The 21,976-nt window shown below is 45.7% G+C and overlaps 1 protein-coding gene across 4 annotated transcripts in view; it reads left to right on the top strand.

Moving 5' to 3' along the window:
• LOC146222201 (adhesion G protein-coupled receptor L3) overlaps positions 1–21,976 on the top strand; it is a 175,958-nt gene that overhangs the window by 129,153 nt on the left and 24,829 nt on the right. For 3 of the 4 annotated variants that reach the window (XM_084691470.1, XM_084691469.1, XM_084691471.1), the window contains 4 exons: positions 7,854–8,037; positions 11,606–11,728; positions 12,927–13,132; positions 15,465–15,641. In XM_084691470.1, the coding sequence (XP_084547596.1) occupies positions 7,854–8,037; positions 11,606–11,728; positions 12,927–13,132; positions 15,465–15,641 (690 nt within the window). Of the gene's footprint in view, positions 1–1,038; positions 1,078–7,853; positions 8,038–11,605; positions 11,729–12,926; positions 13,133–15,464; positions 15,642–21,976 lie in introns of all 4 variants that reach the window. The other variant, XM_084691472.1, reaches the window with a different exon arrangement.

Consider the following 21,976-nt stretch of genomic DNA (forward strand, 5'->3'; position numbering starts at 1 on the left):
TTACCTTTTAAAAGTTTTTTTTTTCCTTTTGTCAGAGCATCATCTCAGAGGTCTTATAAACACAATAACTAATAAGAAATGTAACGTTAACTGGAGAATAATTATTTCCAAATGAGTCAAAGTGACCCTCGATAGTTGCAGTCCTTTTAATTCCCTTACCATACAGTAGCTGCCCATACACTCTCATTGGCTCCTACTCGCCGGTGTTTACCTTGGAGTTCAATCTTTCCCACACAATCTGCTAGGACCTAAGCTTATTAAAGATTCTTTTGATAGCGAAGCACAATGCTCTCCGTTGGCCAGACAAAGAGCAGATCGAGTTTGCAGACGGCAAGATCCGAGACACTTTCATGATCAAAGGGGAGCTGGCATGGAGGCGCTAACGGGAGCTCTTCCAGTGGGATGGGGCTCTGATGTGGAGCAAGAGGCACCCAATACAGATCGTAAGGGCCATTCGCACTGCATCGAAGCTAACCACTAAGCTACATCAGTGTAGACCGTTGTTGTTAGAGCTAGCTCTTATCCAAGCCACTTCTGGAATTCAAGACAATGTTTGAATTCATAATAGTTACAATTAGTCAGTTGGTGCTCTTGTTCTCTGGATTGACCTGCTAATGTCAGACCCTAGTATGCTAATGCCAAACTCTTTTTAGCTTTAGCCCTCCAAACGCTGTGACAGAGGTTTCCAGGTTAAATAGTTCTCCTCACTTCCTCTTTCTTCCTCGTACCCAGAGGACCATCTGGTAACCTTGAAACTCCACTTGAAAGAGCAACTATGTCTTGCTGTCCAATCCCCACTAGGGCAGTGTGCCTCATTTTGGTGCTAATTAAGACGAGGTTTTTGTGATGTTTTCCAAGAGAGGGCATAATTAATGTACAGGCAGTTTTTGTACAGTTTATGTAAAATGGAAAACACTTAATTAGCTTGAGTTGTAGGTGCTGTATTACCCCCCCCCCCCCCTCTCTTTGCAAGGTACTAAAACGTGTTTGTGGTTTTGACCTTTTACTAACTCTTACATTGTTCCCGGGGTTTTGCAGCTGCAGAAACGAGAACGCTCGTGCCGGTTTTACGTACAGGTATTTGGATTCTGTCTTTGACCCCAACCTCCTTCACCTTCTCGTCATGTCATCAAAGCCTCACCCCTCCCCCATAGTGACTGTGTTGATGGTGTTGACAATTGCATATCGTATTTGTTGTGCTGCTACTATTGCAAAATCCATATTCCTTTTGGGCCAGCCATGTGAACTTTCACCTTTAAACACAATATTAAAACCACATTGAGTATCATGTAGAATAAACATGGACGTAACATTGGTTTAAAGTCAAATTAAAAGGGTTACATTTCACTGGTTTGAGTCCTTTTTACCTACATCCCAATTAGACCAACAGCTCCTTATCCCTTGTCATGTGTCAAGTCTTGTCAATGCACCTTCCCAGCATGATTTGGGTGCTAACCCTTTCTGTATTTGATTATAAAAATAGATGAACATGGGTAACTAGGCATGGGTTGCCTGGAAGGATAGTTTGTAGAATCTGGTTACAGAACAGTACTATATAGATCATTTAAATCATGTTGTACATTATACCAAGGTTACATTTGAGGTTTCTAAGAAAACACCTCAGACATCCAAATTTACCAAATATCATCTCAAAATGTACTTCAGTATTTCAAGTAATGAGAGGATTTAGAAGTTACAGTACATATGTTTTATTTATATATACAACTCTTTACAACTCAAAGGGACGTTGAAACTTCAGTATTTGTGCATGTAGAGACCCTCCATTGCTATTAATTATTTTGATGCCAGCAGGATTTGATATTTGCATGATTGTCAAAAACTGTCATCAAAATCAAGTATATGTTGATGAGAGCTGCTGACGGTGTTGACATACTTACCCTCCAACCAGATGGTTCCTATAACTTACAGACAGGCCTGATGTGTCTGCACAGGAATCCACTGCAACATACTTGTCAATTTTTTTTTGACATTTTGATTTGATTAAATTCCCCCAGGCTTGTAGTAAGTCACTAAAATATGTATTGGTATGTGATTGTGCACATGGCTGTGGCCACATCACAGTATGTCTGCATTGCGTGAGTTTGTGTCAATACACACACCTGAGGGTTTGTGTGGGTGTCTAAGGATTTGGTTGTGATTTGCAATTTAGCTCATTGAACTAAATTGCTAGATTAATTACAGATTAATATTTGATGTGAGGGAGTTTGTGCATGCAGATCTACTCAACGTTTCACTTCTGTGTGTATGCGTACATTGAATGAGCAAATTGGGATTTACTTACAGTACTGTGAGTATGTGCAACCCACCCCCCCGTCTGGCAGACCCAAAAAAGAAAGAACCGGAATAATGAAGCAACATCTGCGGCCTATCCGTAAAAACAGCAGCATTTATGTGCCAGGCAGGCTTTGAGGGACTTCCATTGATTAGGGAAATCGGGCAATGTTTTCACCAACAGGCCCCTGGTGGTCAGCATAAGTGTGATTAGTGCAAAATAAACGGCAGCAACACCTGCCGATCCTCTCTCCCTCTGTTCGGAGACCGAGGGGAACGTCGCGCGCAGTCATCGCCGACAACGAGTTTGCCTTGAGAGGCGAAAAAAAAAAAAAAACTGACAAAAACATGAACAAACTGCTTTCTCAGAGCGTCGGACAGAGAGAACAGAGATTATAGCCGAGAGACGAGTAGAGAGGGAAAGAAAGCTGCCCACTGTCTGTGCACGTTGACGAGCGTGTGCGTTATTGAGATTGGTGTTCAGGTATCCAGCCGTGGCTGCTCGTTAGCTTCGCTGCTAATTGTGAGATGGGAGTATAGAGCAGGTGTTTGCTCTCTAATGGAGATGAGAGGAGTTTGGTTCGCCGCCTTGATTGAAGGAGTCCATCTTGTTGGTACGGAAGGGACTGTGAGCCTTGTTCATCCATTACTGCTTCTGTTCCCGGGTCTGTAGGCTACAGGATCACGGGGGGGGGGGGGGGCAGGGGAGGGGTTGAACGATTGGAGAGAGAATATTGATTGAGTCTCAATGACTCACTTATTTTAATTTTGTGGATTAAGAGAGGATCTGCAGTGGGCCAAGTAAATAATAGTTTTCTTTTCATCTCTGGCTCTGTGGGAGCGATTGAGCCTTGATCTGGTCACACAGACCGTCTCTGTGGCGCTATCCTCTCTCATCTACATATGCCCCTAAAGGCGGTTGTCCATATTAGATGTTTTAAAAGGCTCTTCCTCTTTGATTTTGGAACAAACACGATCAAAATGTCACCAATTGTTTGTTCTCTGGTGTTTTTTGTAGCTACATCTTGTTTACGGGCCATGACACTGCGGTTGGCCAATTAGAGTGATTACATCCCCGTTGCTTCAAACTGAGGTCAAACCGCAGAGCGCTGCCAGCTCAGAATGGCCGCCAACGAGGAACATTTCTTAGTGAAGCAGGCTATTTTCAGTGTGGTACGGAGAGATTGGTTATATGATAGGAATTACTCAGCTCCCATTTGTTTTGATCAATTCAGCTCCAGGATAAAAAATAAATTAGCTATCCCCACTTCCTGGCGGTAGCCTATGGGTCATAAACCTAAAGATTCAGGGAAATATCCCAATGTATGTGGATAACTAGCTAGAATGTCGCAGTGTCAAACGACCTTAAAATGACTTGAATGCCTTGTCCAAAATTGTAATGAGATTATAAAACTTTATTGGCGGCCAATTTGTTAAAAGATGAGGTTTGTTAGGATGACCACATACCCATAAACTTTTTTTTTTTTTTTTCCTTCATTCCTTTGCAGCCCTTGCAATATTATATGGGCCGTGTCAGTTCACAGTTATGGTCCATCTGTGATCAGTTGACAACGTTCACCAAAAAGTTGTGTGTCTACAGGGGCTTAACTCCTTCCTTCACTTATTCACTAAAAAGCTGAGTCTTGGCACATTGCAATGCAAATCAAGTAGAGTTCAAGTTTTGTTTACTACATGATTAGTAGTTGCACAGCGTGGTTTTGTTCTTGTGGTGGGGATATTTTTCCATTCATATAAAAACACAACTATTTCTCAGATATCGTTTTTTTATTTCAGCTATACAGCTGTGAACCAAGACAGTAAGCCTACTGTGGGCTATCAGCACACAGAACATGGTAATTACATGCTACCGCTAATCTGCTATCACACATTACCTTGAAATGGAACAGTATCTACAGTAGCTGTGCATGGGCATTGTAGCCTTGAGTTTTATTGACTCCGGAGTATCGATGATCACTTAGACAGCTAGACGGGAGGTTGGATCCCTCCCAAGTGACCTTATGTGCTGGCTTGAGAACAAAATATAGCACATTCTGTTTTCTTTAAGAAAGACCAAAGGAAAAAAGTCAAGACTTTTTTTGAAAATACGATGGGGGCTCCGTAAGAGACAATGCAGCGAAATGTGAAAACGGGAGCCACTTCTTTATCAGAAGTAGCAGTGTTTTCAGAGAGGAACGAGTGAGTCGACAAGATTGAGGGCGGAAGGGAATGGGAACAAGAGAAACGAGCAGGTTCCTGGAGGCAGCGAGTGAAGGGCCCGCCTCGCCATTCATCCCTCTTCGGTTCTGCGAAGCCGGCACCGGGAGTTCAAGCCCAGCCAGAATCAATTTCCCCGACCTCGAGTTCATTTCATCAATCAGCGCACACACAGGTTGTCTTGGCCTGGATCCAGCTCCACGCTAATATCCCCCCTCTTCCTTCCCCTCATTGGTATAAATGACCCTTGTGACGCTCCTTTTCTACCCCAGCCCTCACCTCAGCTCAGCCCCAGCATCCCAGAGTGGAGGATAGCGGATGATTGTCATTTCCAGATCCTCAAAGAGCAGGATGGAATGCTTTCCCAGGCGATCAAGAGTGAGAAATACTCTAAGGTGGAGGGAAATCAAAACGGTCGCTGAAAGTTTGGAGTTGTGGAGTGAACCGGTACATTTTGACAGATTGAATGCCTGAAGTTAGGAGCCCAGACTCTACACTACACTGACTGTGCTGTGCTCTGCCCTGCATGGATGAATTCCTCTTAGCTCACTCCCCTCCCGTTCCCTTTGGAAGTTCTGCTTTAGAGAAAGTCTGTTTTTGTGTGGGTTTTATTGTGCGAGTGGGTTTTGTGTGAGTGTGATTTGTGGGTTTTATTTTGTGTGTGTGTGTGTGTGTTAGTGAGTCAGCCCCAGGAGTGGTCTATAGATTTCATTGGGCGGAGAGTGCTGATGGCTAGACGAGAAGCCTCGCTGCTAAGCTTAATCACTCACACTTATTTTAGTTTATTTCTCTCCTGCATCCTTAAACATGCTGGTTTTTAGAAAGTAGTTTGAAATATTTACAAGCACCATTTGGGGATGCTATGTGATGTTCTTGTTTTTAGCTCATAAATAATATAATTAGAACATGTCAAAGTGTTTTGTGGAAATAGATAAGACCTATTTCTCCACTACTTCAATGACTAATATTGCTGCTATTACTTCATAGTATGGGTAGCCTACAACTGGTAGGCCTTCTACTAATATTACAAATACTACTTATGTATGCAAAAAAGGGGGAAACATCTACTATTTGGGGAAAACATTTTTTTTTTCAAAAACCTCCTGATCCCAGTCTTTAAATGGCTGATAATTATTTATCCATGGGGTCAGTTACAAGCATCATATCTTCACATTAAGCTTCTCAATCCAGTCGTAAATTGTCAATGAGGAGATTTGTGCTTGAATCCTTCCCTAATCAAAGTAATTTAGGAGTCCCATACAGTGCATTGGTAACACAAAAACTCGGATCAGATTAATGCGATGGAATATGTTCCTCAAGTCCAATTCACTTTTCCCTCTCAAGCAGAACACCTAGACACTCATCACTAATCACCTCTGTGTTTAAAACAGACCGGCCAATGGGGAAAATATGGCAGCAGTCAGAAAACGTGCTTCCTAATTGAAAAATTAAAAATGGATAAATCCAGCTTTACCGTTAATGTCAAAGGTGCAATTTGAGATGGGCTGCAGATAATGAATAATTACATTGAAGTTTGGTGTCTGCCTGCCCCAAAAAGAAAGAGAGAGATGGAGAGACAGAAAAAGAGAGAAAGAGAGATGAAGAGAGGGAGAGGAAGAGGGAGAGAGACAGCGTTTGTGCACATTGTGCATAATACATGAGTACCAGCCAGCTGCTGCTGTTTGATACCCCCTTCATCTCAGTGTACCAGTGAGCTGAATACAGTCACTTACTTCCTGTTTCCTGTCTTCAGAAGCAGGTTCATCCGACCTTTACTCCACTGCGCTGTGACAATATTGCCTGTACAGTCTCCCTTCAACCTTTCCACAAACCAAGCAGTAAAACCTTTTTTTTTTCAATTAGTAATGCTAATTATATGCCCAATTCAGTTAGGTAATCATTTCTCTGATACATGTGGCAAACTATGATAAAAGTTATTTCTGTTTTGGAATACTGCCCAGTCCATTTGATTAGTCGAGGCGGCTCTGGCGGCTTGGGCCTTGTAGCCTTAGGAGTTGTCCGCCTCCTGCTGTTCAGCAGTCTCCCAGAATCATTTCAGAAACTTGCATTCCCTTTCATAGTCCGCTGATCAAAAAAAAAGGAACCCCCTTTGCTCCATTCCCACTGTTGTATCACCATATACTGTGGCTGAGGAATATCATTTCCCCCTTTTAAATCATATGGAGTTGTTTCCCCTCGCTCAGCCTCTGATTCTCCCCGAGTCCAGCTCAGGATCAAGCACAACGTCCATCTTGGACTTGCGAGAAACGTCTAACTCGGTCTTTGATATGGGATATCAGAAAGGGCTCTGATGATTCCTTGAAATGATTAATTATTCTTTCCGAAGGCGCCCTGTTCAACGGTTCAAATGAATGTTTGCATAGTTGCCTTGAAAAGTAAGAACGCCTACAACTGAAAGTGTTTGAACACCTGATGGATAAAATTAACTCCTGTACCTGCGTTTTGTTCCGACGTTAGGAGGAGTGAGATGAATAGATTTGCCTGACCAATTAGCATTCTATTCATGAGTCTTGCCATTGGCGTTCTAAATCTTTAATTGCTCTAGATTTCTCATCTTGTCTTCCCAGTGATATTTGTCATGCTTCCCTGATTGTTATAGTGGGATTTGGGGAGGAATAATGGATGTTTAACGATATTAATAATCAATCAGAGTAGTGGCCCTGTTAAGTAGCCGACAACAGAAAAATCTTGTACAACCATTTGCTTGTCATGGGCTGTAATCGCCTCTGGCTATGTTGTTTGTATGCATGTGCTGTTGCTGCATGGAGTCATGTGCTGTCAAAGGAGTGCATTGTAATACGGGATTCCCTTGACACCTTGTGTGTAGATTTCTCGACTCATTTTCCTCAACACATTTTAGTGGCCACCTTAGTTCCGTCTTTAATCCAATTTGGGTTTGGAGAAAAAAGCTCATTATAACCACGTCTTTGAATAAGTTCCTGGACCACTCTGAAAATGTGCACTTGTAGTCTGTAATTAAGTAGGTATGCCTGGCCATGCCTGGATGGCCTATAGGGCAGGAACGTGTCCTGTTTCTGGATATGGAAGGAGCTTATGTCACCATCCCCCACCTCACCTCACACAGGCCATCAGTGACCCAGACATCCGTGTGTAATCTGTGTCGTCCTTGTTCCTACCCCCATTATTCACCCGCTTTGGTCACAAACGACCCCATTCGATGTCTCATTACTCATACCATTCCACAACCCATCCCCCGACCCCGACTCCCGACCCCACCAAACAAACCTCACCCCGAGCCTCTGTTAGCATTCGCGGGGCTAGCGCGCCACTAACCCCCCTCGTCTGCTGTTGGGTCGGTTTGGCAGGCGATGGTGGAGACGGTAAACAACCTGCTGCAGCCCCAGGCCCAGGCGGCGTGGAGGGACCTGAGCAGCGGGGAGCAGCTCCGCGCCGCCACCATGCTGCTGGACACGGTGGAGCAGGGGGCCTTCGTCCTGGCGGACAACCTCCTCAAGACCGACATCGTCCAGGAGAACACGGACAACATCCGTAAGTGAACGATTGGTCCGTTGTGTGTTTCAATTGCGATCCTCTTACCTCGTTGACGCTACTCGCGCACGCAGGTGTTTTGTTTTGGCCCCCTTCAGTTTTTCAGGTCCACGGCGTGTAAGTGACCAGTGTGCGGTTGGTTTTCGTTTGTTTTCAGAAGCGTGCTTGTTTGTCAACCAACCGAGACACAGCTTCATAGGTACTTATTTGTCACTCACATTCCATGTCAACAACATTCGAAACAATGACTCAAAATAAATTAAAGGAAACATTTGTTGCAGTAATACAGGGTTGAACACAGCATATTTGTCTTTCATCCAATGACACAAATATTAGCCTTGTTCACTGCAATCCAGTCCCCTGTAATAATCAATTTATCCAAACTAAAATGATAGGCTATCAAGTTCTCCCTTGGTAGATGACAGCTCTGCTCTCACTGTGTAAAGCACTCAAATGTCTCCCGCAAGACGTCAGTGTAAGGTTACAGAGTGCACCTCATAGCCATTGATCCAGGGTGCTCCACCATCGACCATTAAGCTCCAGAGACGTCGGGACAAGTGAAGAGGTCAAACGCTTAAGTCCCCGAGCCTCTGGAAAGGTCAAGTTCAGCAGGGCTGCCGTGATTGACCCTTCTGGTGGTGGCTGCTTCTAAAAAGACGTCATTAGCTCGTGTTTCTGTTCTTCTGGATTCTGAGGTTGAATTAAAGCCATTGATGCTGGTGCTGGATCAATGCTAAATGCCCTCATCTTCAGGCTATACAAGTCCATTGACATTATTAGAGATATTCGAGCTAATGTGGGCTTTGCCTTACTTGTCGTTTGTATCATATAGCCCTGTAGCGCCCTGCGATTGTTCATGCAAATGATGTAGCCGTACTTAAAGTGTCTGATTCTGTGTATATCTGTGTCTACCCTCATTCCTGGAAAGAAGTCATTACATTACCCTTTAAGCACAAATGTTTTCCATCACTGGAAATGGTGTCTTCTTTGATGGTTTTCCAGAAGGACAGAACCTGTTTATGTAGGCTGCATGATACAGTACCGCCCTCAGACACCAGGGAAGGTAATGTTATGATGTATCGGACTCGCACTTATGGGATAGGATTTTTTTGGGGTTCCTGCTGCCATGGCAACCTAAAAATATAGGTCTGCCAAGTGAGAAGGGGTAAGCCAGCATAAGGGGAATTAATACAATTGAATTCTTTGCATCTGGCACTCAATTCATCCGAGTATTAAGGAGATTCTCGCCCTTGTTTGGAGAAAGGAAAAAAATGGCTCCCCCTCGACTTCCCCCGTGGCTGCATCTTTTTTGTCTACATCCCGCAAGATGGGCAGTGGGTTAATAATGCCACAATGACATATTTACAAGACTTTAGTTACTGTGACTTTAGTTTTGTGTTTGCTCTGGTAAGTTTGCCTGGCAGTGTGGCATTGTTTGAAGCTCCGGTCCCTAATGCCAGTTCTGCAGGTCGATTCACAGACTCTCCAAATGCAGGGCCCTCTGCGCCAGCTAATGACTGTTCTTTCCGAAAAGATTGGTTGGAATACCGGTCTTTTCTCCTGTCCGTCAAATGTGTGACTGTGTGTGTGTGTGTTACCTCTCTTCCACAGCTGCAGGGACACTTGTCTGCGGCGTGTGTGTCTGCGAGCGCAGTGCGTGCACGTTTCTGTCTTCAAGCGCCTGTGTGCGTCTTTGTGCGAGTGCACGGGAGTTTGTGTGCATCTGGTTGGATTTCTGCTTGCCAGTGTGTTTAGTTGTTGTATATCAATCTCTCACCGTTAATCTCGTGAAGAGATTTTGCCCGATTACTGAGATATTTGAATGCCTCCCTGCAGGCACAGCATTAACTGCCTCAGGTGTACCATGCCTAAATCCACTCCTGAGCTTTTTTTTTAGCAGTTCATCCTGCAATGAAAAACATTCCAGTGAGTCAAAGGCAGGAATGGAATCCTTGGATTGTTCGTTATCTGCAGTATTGTCTCAACTCAGTTGAAAAGGACCACATCAACATTGCTAAAGAATCCCCTCCACTATTGTACAGCATCAGGGACTCAGTTCTAAAGTGGGAGTATTCACCGCTTTTGAAAGGGAAAGCGTGAAAAAAGATAGGATTTAAGAGTAGACCTTCTGAGCTACTGAGAGGATTTATAATCTACAGTATTTGGGGAGTTGACCTTGGTATCAAAGAGAGAAATGTGTTTTTTTTTGGAGGGGGGGGGGTGAAGAAGTTTAACTTGGCTTCAAAGGAAATATGTTAATTAAGATAGCAGAAAAAAGTACTTTTCAAAATGTCAGTTCAGATTCTCAAAGTATAAACATTATATATATATATATATATATATATATATATATACATCTAAAATACAAATTCCATGCAATGTTCTTTTCAGCAGTGGCTCGATTTGCATGCTGCGCTTCACATGAACAGAAACAGAAGCAGCAGGTGAGTTGAAGCAGGCTCCTTGCGGGGACGAGGAAGAGCCGTTCCTCCCACACGCTGAAGCAGGAACACAGTATCGATCACCGAACCCGTTTCAGACGAGCCCCATCGTCACCTTGTTTTCCTGTGTTTTATGGCGCTGGAGCCTTTGAACTAGAAACAAGTCGGTTGCCTCGGTCCCAACAGCTGTTCCTCCAAACACCACATCCGTCTCCACCTCCTCCTCTCGTCTCTTCATCCCCTCGGCTTCCTATTTTCTTGGCGGGGTGAAGAAAGCCACCATCCATAATGATTTAGTGGAAGCCAGGAATGTTGCCAGGTTTCTTTGTTAAACCCGAACTGTTAAACCTGAACTTTGTTAGACCTGAAACCCCACTCGAAAGACTAGGTCTGGGGAGACTGTAACCCAGCGTGACGCCAGCATCGAGAGCGAGGTGCAATCTCTCTCCGGCCTTTGAACACTGGAGAAGATACTTCACTCCGCACGCCGAGGGACGTCTGATTACTTCCATCAATTATATTTGAGAAAAGCCTGCGTGAATAAGAGAGGGGCTGCCCCGCATCATGTTTGATGTTCGTGGACACATACAGAGGTGCATGCTGGGAAAGCAAGTTTAAAAAGCTTTCATGCAGGCCCACAAGCATCTTTGATCAGGTGCCTCTAATTGTATTGTTTTTATTATCCCCCCCCCCCCCAATTCCTCCCTCGACGGCTTTCAACTCTAACTAACAAGACTGAAGTGCTGTTGTGAATACAGTCGGGCCTGTCGATGTTGAAAGGCTAAGCTAAGCTATTGTTTGGGGCTAACAGGCTCTGGCAGATGTACAGAGCATGCCGTGACAGGCCTGTGTTTCCGAGCGTGCGTGACATGGTGCACAGCCCCAGCTTCCATCGCTGGCACCGCATGGGTCCGTTCAAGTTTCACACCTCGCAATTATATCTTGTTTTGACAAAAAAAAAAGTGCCTTTGCCGTGTACGTATATGTTGTGTGTGTGTGGATTTGGAGTGTGTGTTTGTGTGTACACTGCATGGAGTTTTTGCGTGTGTTTGTGTGTGAACTCATGGCAGATGATTAGGGTAGCTTAAAATAATTGTACCGCCTCCTCTGCCTGTGTGTCCTTGCAGAGCTGGAGGTAGCCCGGATGAGCACGGATGGGAACCTTCCAGACCTTAAATTCCCACAAACTGGTGGCCATGGCAACTCCATTCACTTATCAGCAAGCACCTTGAAACAACATGGGAGAAATGGTAGGTACCCACAATGCACCTTGAATCAGCTCGATGGACACGCAACCTGGACAATGTTGTTTCTAAAATGTTAGTGAACTTTATGAAAGAAGCAGAAATACCAGCAGGCCATGTTTTTAACCTGTTGAATTGTGAACAGGCGATCAGTCGGTCAGTCGCTCGCTCGCTCACACGGTTTCTTTCTGGCTCCCTCCCTCACACGCACACACAAACACACACCATGTTATTTTGAGGTGGCAATGTTTTAAGTGCAGTGCGTATCGTGACATACAGCCCCGCTCCTTTCTGATTTCTGAACAGTAGAGGGTCCCTGGAAACTGAATTAGGCATATTCAAGCACCAGCCCTGAGCAGTAACGAGCCCATTGGGCACAATACAGGCCCATCCAGCGGCGCTCCACACACTGTTATTTGGACGTTATTACTCGCTCATGCAAGTAGACACTCTGGACCAGATCAGCCAGGCTCGTGGCCAACCAATACTCGCCGAGTCATTACAGCCAGTAGGAAGATAGCCCTCCTCATTTGGAGGGTACGCAGCACAAATTTCCCTTGCCTGGGAGTGAGTGGTCCCAGACACTGTGGGAGGCAACCGGCTTTTATATTAGCTCTCTGGGGGGGGGGGGGAGAAAGGAAAGAGGGGCTGTTTCCATGCCAACGTTTTTTTTGATAGAACCGTCGATGAGAAGGGGAAAGTGGTCATGTTTAAACCCCTTGGAGTTTGTCTCAATAACATCCTCAGAAGACAATAGGAAATGTTTTGTCCCCCCCCCCAACCCCTATTAGTAGTGTTTCCATTGAAGCACATGAAATACCTTTATGCCATTTTGCACCTATTAACGATTCAAAAAAATCCCCTGTGTGTGTTTACGTGCTGTCCGCTGTTTCCAGGTTCTATAATAACAAGTTCCCCTCTCTCTCTCTCTCTCTCTCTGTCTCTCTCTCTCTCTCTCTCTCTCTCTCTCTCTGTCTCTCTCTGTCTCTCTCTGTCTCTCTCTGTCTCTCTCTCTCTCTCTCTCTCTCTCTCTGTCTCTCTCTGTCTCTCTCTGTCTCTCTCTGTCTCTCTCTCTCTCTCTCTCTCTCTCTCTCTCTCTCTCTCTCTCTCTCTGTCTCTCTCTGTCTCTCTCTCTCTCTCTCTCTCTCTCTCTCTCTCTCTCTCTCTCTCTCTCTCTCTCTCTCTCTCTCTCTCTCCGTCTCAGGTGAGATCCGGATTGCCTTCGTCCTCTACAAACACATCGGGGCCTACCTCTCCACAGAGAACGCCAGCATGAAGCTGGGCAGCGAGGCCATGGCCACCAACTACTCTGTCATTGTCAACTCGGCCGTCATCACTGCGGCCATCAACAAAGACACCAACAAAGTCTACCTGTCAGACCCGGTCATCTTCACGCTGAAACACCTGCAGGTGAGCAGGCGTACCGGAAGCTCATCCTCGTGGAAGCGAGAGCTCCTCAGTGTGGAGGTTTTGCAAATGTCAAGGGTCCCCAAACATCTGCATTAAAAGCCGCGGTGCTGAATTCCAAGTGTTCCAAATGTCACTCCCCGATATAGTGAATGACAGGAGACGGCACATTTAAAGCACTTCACATGAACCCAGATTGAAATGAGCTCGGAAGATCTCCCCAATTCCCGAAGCGCTCTCAATTCCCCCAACATTATTGCTGACATTGGATTGAGGGAGCTAGTTATGAGGACCAAAGTTTGACTAGCAGTTCTTCCTAGACTGATGGGGATTTGTTTGGCGTCTGATCCGCTTCCCCCTCATTTGTTTCTGAGCAAATGGGTCACACGTGTCAAAACTGGGAGGCTGAACAAATACCTTCATTCTATTGGGAGTCCCCAGAGGCTGGTTAGTCATAGCATGGGAGGGCTCCTCACGCCTGCCCCCCCAACCCCCCCTCCCCCCCTCTGCATTATCTCCCTCTCGCACGACTCAGTCAAAACAGCCCCGCTTCGTCTCCCCGCGACGCCTCCAGCGATTATTAGGCAGGTTGAAAGACCTTGAGATATTTGCAGAAGGGGCTGTGTGTTCTGGTGTGTGGGAGGGACCTCCTTGCAGTGTCTGAGATGTGTGTGTGTGTGTGTGTGTGTGTGGAGCCGGGGGGAGGGGGGTGAGCCAGAGTGTGAGGGAGCGAGAGAGGAAAAGAGAGAGATAGCTTATGGCTTTTTAAATGAAAATGGGGAAATGTCAAAATGGGGGTCAGTGCTGTTATTGCCACGACCCACCTGCTTTTCAGTTTAATTCGTGGTTTGGAGAGACGGCTTGGTTCAAACTGTCAGGGAATAATGTGGGGGCACAACCATTTGAATACCCTTGTCTTACTCAGATGGACTAATCTCAATAAAGCACTGCCCTTGTGGAAGTGTTCTTGGGTTCCTGGACTCCTACTGCACCTTGGAGAGTGTGCAGGAGAGCAGAATACCTGTCTGTTGGGTCAAAGTGGCTCCAAATGATGGAGCTTACTAAAGTTTTTCTCATAACGGTGGATATGCCAGCCCATGCTCATGTAAAGGTTGCCGCAGCATCATATAGCTGTCGCCCTAGATTCCTATTTTCCACGGTGACAGAGCGTGACCACACACTAACTTGATGCAAGTCTTCTCTTTCTCCGGTCTCGTCATAAACTGGTCCTGTCAGAAACGGTATTAGGAGTCTTGCCATTTACCACACCAGTGTTCCTCCTTTGTTCCTTGCCCTACAATTAGCCCCCCCCGCCCCACTCCCCCCCCCCCCTCATAGACATGGGGATTTGGATCAGTGCTCCCTAGGGACCGCACTGTCCCCCAGTTATTGTTTCGCTTCCACGCCTCTGCCTTTAATGGACCAATTAAAGTCGTTAACGCTACGGAAGGTCATCTCGACCGCTTTCCCTGGAATACCCCGCGCCCAGGTCGACTCGGCCGGGTGGAGGGTAACTCAATCAGTGGGAAATTTATGTCCATAGAGGGAATCTCTTCAACCGATTAAGTTGTAGCAATGTAGAAACCACCCCGCAGTTGAACAGGTTGACAGTTGCACCAAAGACAATTCCAGGATAGGTCCCAGTTCTCTATTAACTTTCTCTGAAGTGTGCCCACACATTGATTTTAAGAGCAAATGCAGTGTATTATCATGAGCTCCTACCCCTGTGCAACGCTTTTAGAACCCATTTGGGAGACGGCACAAGTGCACAAAGCAGGGACTGAGATATGGGATTGCCATTCAGCGATAGTTTTCAGGAGCCATCAAACAAAGCTTTTGATAATGACATCCAAAAAAAGAGAGAGATTGTACTTGTCTGAAACGTTTCATGTTGGAAAATGTTCTTTCTGCGCAGACTTCTGTTTGTGCCATATGTCAGATGTTGTCTCCTTGTGACACTTTTAAAATGGCTAGCAAACTAGCAGGAGGAGCTAGTCGTTAAGCCTCACCGGCTGGCATAGCCAGCATTGACGGCCATTAAACAGCAGGAAAAAGTCGCGAGGCAAAGGTTACAGAGAAAGGTCAAAATACCACGATGAAACGCCATCCCAACTCTGTTTGACACCCTTTAAATTCAACAACCCACAAGAGAAAGAAAGAGGTTGCTATTTCTATTCTACAGAATCAGAACGCTACATGGTACTGGCTAATGCCTCTAATTATCGACCATTGGTGCCATTTTACCCCAACGGTGGAACTGGAACATGAGTAAACCAAGTAAATTAGCTCCATTAACTCCTGCTTCTCCAATGTTTGTCTCCCTTGTTCCACACAGCAGTCGGAGGAGAACTTCAACCCCAACTGTTCCTTCTGGGGCTACTCCAAGAAGACCATGACTGGTTACTGGTCAACTCAAGACTGCAGGTTGCTAGGCACCAACAGGACCCATACCACGTGCTCGTGCACACACCTGACCAACTTTGCTGTCCTCATGGCTCATGTGGAGGTCAAGGTAAGGCGACATTGATTGTTAAAATCCAAATATGCAAACTCTAAGCGCAGGCATCAATTTAGAAAGGTGAATTTACACCGCTAAATACAGAACGATCCAATGAACATACGTTGGTGAAAAGCACTAAAGGATTGCTTTGTTTGGCATACTTTTTGTCTCCGCTTCTTCAAATGCCGCCGGATTTTATTGCATCAAATTCTAAATGGACGACCTTCACAAATTCTTTAAATGCAGAGTGCCATCTTTTCCCCCCCCTGAAAGCTTTACAAATTTCCTTTCAAAGGGTTGAGTTTGAAGACATTCTTTGTGTGAAGTGTTTATTCAACGTGCTTCCCTGACACAATACTTGCCGTTCACGGTCAGACGTGCCTGTGCAGCATGGCCATTGCCCTACTCACATTTAGGTAAAACAGACCTCTGTGAGGCTCCTGCTGAGGCTTGACCCTTCCTGCCAACCTCACTCTGCACACACAAGACTGGCTGTCTTCAACGCCTGTTCATGAATGTTCCACGACCCTTTTTTTTCTCTCCAAAGCGACTGAGCGTGAGCTGCATTTATCAATGGCACGACACGCATATGCTTCTTGCTAGCTTGTTGTTTGTTTACTCGAGTTAGCTCAGCTACCCCCACTGCTATGTACACATTCCTCCCGGCTATCATCCAAGCTTCCTTTCATCACACTGGTGTCGATAACTGCTAACTGTTCCGTTTAGATTTTGGTGTGTTTGCTATTTCCTTGGACTTCGCTTCCATGAGAGGTCAAGCCTTCGGAGTATTACATTCACACTGCAGAATTGAGCCAAATGTTATTTTTGCTTCACCCTTGGTAATTTTGACACGTATCAGCTTAAAAAATGTAATTTTTTCTATCTTCAAAAGCTGTTCAATATGTGACTAAAAGCTACATTTTAAATATGTAGTTTGACTTTAAGATCTTTTACATAAGTTCTATTTGGCTGGGGGGATAAGGTGAAAAAAAATGGGTTCGTTTTCTCACTGCACTGCTGAGTACTTCATTGCCTACACTCTTCAGGACAACAATATACAAGAGGGGAAATAAAGAGATGTTTGACAGAAGTGAAGTGGAAAGGATGCAAGCAAAAAACAAAAAACAACAACAACAAAAAAAACAAGGGAGAGATACAATCAGAGTTGTGAAGATTGCCACATCGGAAGATTGGCCTCTCGTCTGTGCGGGGCAGCGGTGCGAAGTGGCATTGTCGTCCAGCCCCAGGGGAGGATAGTTGTGTTGAAAGGGGACGAGGAGGAGAAGCTGGAGGAAGGGAGGAGGTATATCCTGCCTGGTGACATGCAGTGAGACGGCTTCTGTGACAGGGAGTGAGAGGAGCCCCGTGCTGACGGGGTCCAGCCACGGTCTCTGTGGTGTGTCTTGTCAGCCGAGGCTAGGAGGAAGGAGGGAAGACTCTGTCACGTCTGTCCCAGTTGGCTCAAGAACACGTCACCCCCGCAGAACACACGCACACACACATACACACACGTGCACGTACACGCACGGACACACAGACACACACAAATCAGACGGAACCCCCGTGGGCTGAAGGGCGGCTCACCCCTAGCGATCAGGAGTCGCTGTGTGTCACTCAGCTGTTTGGCTCTGGGGTGCGGTCTGGGGGTCTTCGGCTGAGCCCTGCATGCAGAGGGATGGGGAAGAATGGAGTCTTTGGAAAGAAGGGCGGGGGAGGAAAAGGAGGGAAGAGAAAAGGCAGCTTTGTTCAATTATTGGAACCCCCCAAGATGCTGGTGTTGTTGCTTTCGGGGGCAAAGTGGACAGTAGTTCCAAAGTGGAAAATGACGGCGGTTCCTTCTTTCTTCCCTTTGAAGTGACTTTTTGCACCCTTTCTTCAGAATAAAAAGCAGGCTGTTTTTAAGTTTTGTCTGCGTTGTGTGTTCGCAAGCGTTTTCTTTTCTGTGTGACGTAATGCCTTCAGGCACTCTGTACGGGAGCCAGAGAGCTGGGGTCGGGGTGGCCATATGTTGGGTCTCCATGGTAACCAAATATACCCTTGTCCGATTTCTCTGCATCGTTAGCTCGAAGACGTTGCCCTCTCAGTTAGAGATATTTGTTCTTGTTTATATCTGGGGACAGAGGCAACAGGGTAAAATATGGAGAGCGAGCGAAAGAGCAAGCGAGAGCGAGCGAGAGATTGAGAGAGAGAGAGATAGAGAGAGAAATAAAAAGGCTGTAATAACCACCTCATTCATACTCTGCTAATTGATTGTTCCAATCCTCATTATTGCTTTCACCACCATGAGAATTCAGAGTCCTTTATTTGGGCTGATGGACAGCTTATTCTACATGAAGCTAGAGTTTACAATGTTTCTTTTCTTGTATCAGAGCTAATTGACCCTTCGTGTATTCTACTCTCGCTCTCGCTCTCTCTCGCTCTTTCTGGTTTTGTTCAATTGTCTTCTGTGATTAATGATACAATGTTTAGCCTCGTAAACTCAGAGCTAATAATCTGTGCTATCCCATTATCTGCAGTACGCTTAGAGGTAACACTGTACATAAACGAAACATGAACTCTGAGTAGCCTATTGTAGTTGACTTCTAGCGCAGATTCTGACGTGACTAAACATCTTATTAGCGAGTGTTGAACCGCGAAGTGTCGTGTTCATAACACAGACTGAAGCGGCTCTCACATCTGCGCCTTGCGGTATGTTTCTGACACATTTGCTGAGAGGAGCACCAAAGAGCCAGGTGAACTTCTAACCTTCAAAGTTTCTAATAGACGTCAAATGAGTTGAGTTAGCTAACAAGGTAACTTTCAAGAAGAAGTGCCTTCCTCGCCCATCCTCTCCACTGCCCACTCATGCTCTGATATAGGCCTGCCGCATAGATACTTTGAACTTCATGCGTGTGGATATCGCACTCAGCTCTATGGAGAAATAATCAGTCTCCGCCAAACACCAACTCTCAGTGGGTTTAATTATGTTGCAAGTCAATTATAACCTTTCTGAACTTCTAATGTCTAAATCTTTGATCTGTGCCAAAGGAGGGAAAAAAACAAAGATGCAAGTTATTCAAAATATAACTGTAGTCCATAGGCTAGAGTGCTGTAGTGTGCTGCAATATTGCACAGTTGTTGGCCCAGGTAGATGAGGTAAATTGATGTTGTTTGGTTTTCTCCGTTTCTTTTCTTCTTACATGCCACCATTCATACTTAGCATATGGTTTCATCACCTCAAGCTGTTGGGTGGTGCAGGTTCTCTGGCTCGCTCGGCGTAGAAGAGAGAAGCGTTCTCTACCACTTTGTTCTCAGGACAGCACGTGAGCTCATCTGTTAGTAGTCCTGGAGGACTTTATCTCAGATCATTCCACACACACACACACACAAACACACATACAAACACACACAGACGCCGCACACTCGTACTCCTCTCTCCTGTCAAGGATCTGTCAACAACAGAGAAAGATGCATCTGTCACTGGGACGTTTGTAGGGGATTTGAGTTCTGTCAGGCTCGTCTGTCTCACCTCTCCTGCCTTTTGTGAGCTAACGTGAGCTAGCTCGAGCACGGAGAGGATGTGGCCTTTGTCAACCCTCGCTGCTCGTGTTGGGAAAAGTGTGGCTGACGACCCACGCAAACGAGTCAAAGCAAACATGTAAGGAACTCCAGGTGCGTGTTAGTCAGAGACCAGGTGGAGTTTGGTGTCTCCCAGAAAGAATAGCTAACATGTTTTCCAGGCGGAAGAAGAGAAGTCTCTTAATCTATTTGCACTTTGCATTTGCATCTGCCACACTTTTTGACATAATGTCACTTAAGTCTCTTTTATTCCAACTTTGGAATGCCAACGTTGTAACCTGTAGTTATGTCAGAGTGGAACCTAGAGGTTTTTCAGAGTGGATTTGTCCTAGCTCTCAGGTAAGGCTAGGGATTATGAATAGAGTTTATGGATTACCCAAAGCATGTCAATACAGGTGGACGGCATTACCCAGTGTTGACTGGTACACGATGGAGACATTATGTCAGCTTTCTGAGGTTGTCACTTTTGAGATCTGTCTTTGTTGCAGTCTGAACAAAAGGATTTGACGTATAAACCTAACCGGATAAAATTAAGTAAAATAAAAACAAGCCTTAAGACTCTAAACCAAAGTATCCAAGGATACCATGGATCAATACTTGGCAAGAGATACTTAAAACATTGAACATTTCACACCATCTCACCCACCCAAGGCAGGACTGTGTGAACCATCTTATTAAACCATCTCCTTCAAATTGAAGCCGCACTTTTGCCAAGATGTCCTTAAGGGGGTTGTGAAGGTAATGTTTAAATGGCGGCCAATGCACTATCCAGCTAAGAAAGATAGACCTGCCCTTCTTCAGACTATGGGCCATTACTTAGGTGCCGTGTGTGTGTGTATGTACGTGTGTGTGTGCCCACATGTGTTTGAGAGAAAGAGAGAGAGAGACTGAGAGAGAGAGAGAGAGAGACACAGAGAGAGAGAGAGACAGAGACAGAGACAGAGACAGAGAGAGAGAGAGAGAGAGAGAGAGAGAGAGAGAGAGAGAGAGAGAGAGAGAGAGAGAGAGAAAGAGAGAGAGTTTGCCCCGGGGTAATATTGAACCACCTGTCAGCCTCTCCAGTCCCTGTGGACCAGCAGGTATAAATCAATGATGCTCTTTGTGGCTGATGGAAGGTGAGATGCATGGAGGCCATACATCAGCCCCTTGAAGGGACGTCTTACACACACAGACACTGCGATCGCTTAGCCTGACAAGTTCAGGACCACTGTCAATTGCAAATTGTAGTCCTATCTAGGATGGTATGCATCACATGTAGCTTCAAATTCAATTGGAAGAACCAGCTAGAGTTAGGAAGGGATAGAAATGCGGATAAAAGTTTGTGATGTCAGTTACTCACTGGAAATCACCAGGTAAGCACACATATATTTTTGGCCTAGATATATTCCCCTCTGGAAGGCCACACAAGCGACCAGCACAGGCATTATATCACAGTTATGGTACAGCAGAGCAGACCATCCCATGAATCCGTTAGCTCGATGCACTGGATGTAAACTCCCATCATGCAGCTGGGCGTTCCCCCGCCAGCCCCTTTAAAGGCGAGGATTGGGCGTCGGCCTATGATTCACGATCCGCCCGGACGCTGTTCCTCCCTGTAGCGGTCATAAAGAAGCCCCTTGGAGATGGGTGACACGTCTGGCGACAGGATTGGCCTCATGCTCTAGGCAGTTGTTTTAGATATAATTGAATGAAATCCTCTCTCTTGTTTTTCGTTTTTTTTCTTTTTTCCTTCTCTTTTTATCTCTCTGTCTTTCTCTATCTATAATTGGAGTTAAGACCCAATAGGTTCCTGTCATTGTATGACGTAATTTAAGGCACAGAGAATAAAGAAAAAAGTTTTGTATCCATCAATATGATGGCATCGCTTTTAAAATGACCTTCCCTTTTGGTTTCTTTTTTAAAGTTTAGTTTTTTTTGCTTTCCACATTACACCTCAAACACAGGTGTGACGCTAACACAATGAAATCAAGAAAACCAGGTGTATTTGAGAGGTGAGAATCCCGGGGGCGGCGCACGTGAGACCTCACCCCTAGCAAGTGATACAGAGAGCAGTTGTCAGGTAAACACCCGGGTGTCTCTCTGCTTGACAACCAGGAAGCCCTCCTCCTCTGGGTTCCGCGCCGAACGGTAGGCGAGACGGCCTCCTGAGGCCTCCGCCTGGAAAGATGCGAGAAACCCGTTAACGAAATAAAGAAACCTGAGAGATTGGAAGGCACAGTGTGCATCATCAATCCCCTCCTCTCCTCATCCTTTTACACTTTTTTTTATTTTCGCCACATGACTGGCAGGCCATCCCTGTGCCACAGGAGGTGATTTCCGGAAGAAATGACAAGCCTCTGCTTTGGGGACATGTGTCTGCACCATCCCCTTCCCCTCTCTGTGAGAAGCGTCACGGTGACTGAGGCGAGGTCCTGCGGTCCTGCCGTGTAATATGACATTCCCTCACGGCGCTCCGGAATATTCCCCGGCTTTCTGGGGGCCAGTCGTGGCTGGAAGTGCCGTAGCAATCATCCAATGTCGTAGAACAAAGAGAATGCTCCGCAGTAAATCCATTAGAGAGGTTTGTGTATTTGTGTGTATGTGTGTGTGTGTGTACACCCCTTTCCCACCACCTCCTCCAGACCCAGTCCCCTGACTGAAGGTGAGACTGGGATGGATAGAGCCTGCAGTCTTTGAGCAGTCACCTTATAGAACTTCCGGGCCCTTTTAGAACACCCACCATCTGCCACCCCCCCCCACTGCATGATACCTTTATAGCTCAGTCAAGCTGAAACGCTGGCGCCCCTGCA

Source organism: Hypomesus nipponensis, chromosome 25, assembly GCF_054491055.1.
Source record: "Hypomesus nipponensis isolate SF chromosome 25, ASM5449105v1, whole genome shotgun sequence".
NCBI lineage: Eukaryota > Metazoa > Chordata > Actinopteri > Osmeriformes > Osmeridae > Hypomesus > Hypomesus nipponensis.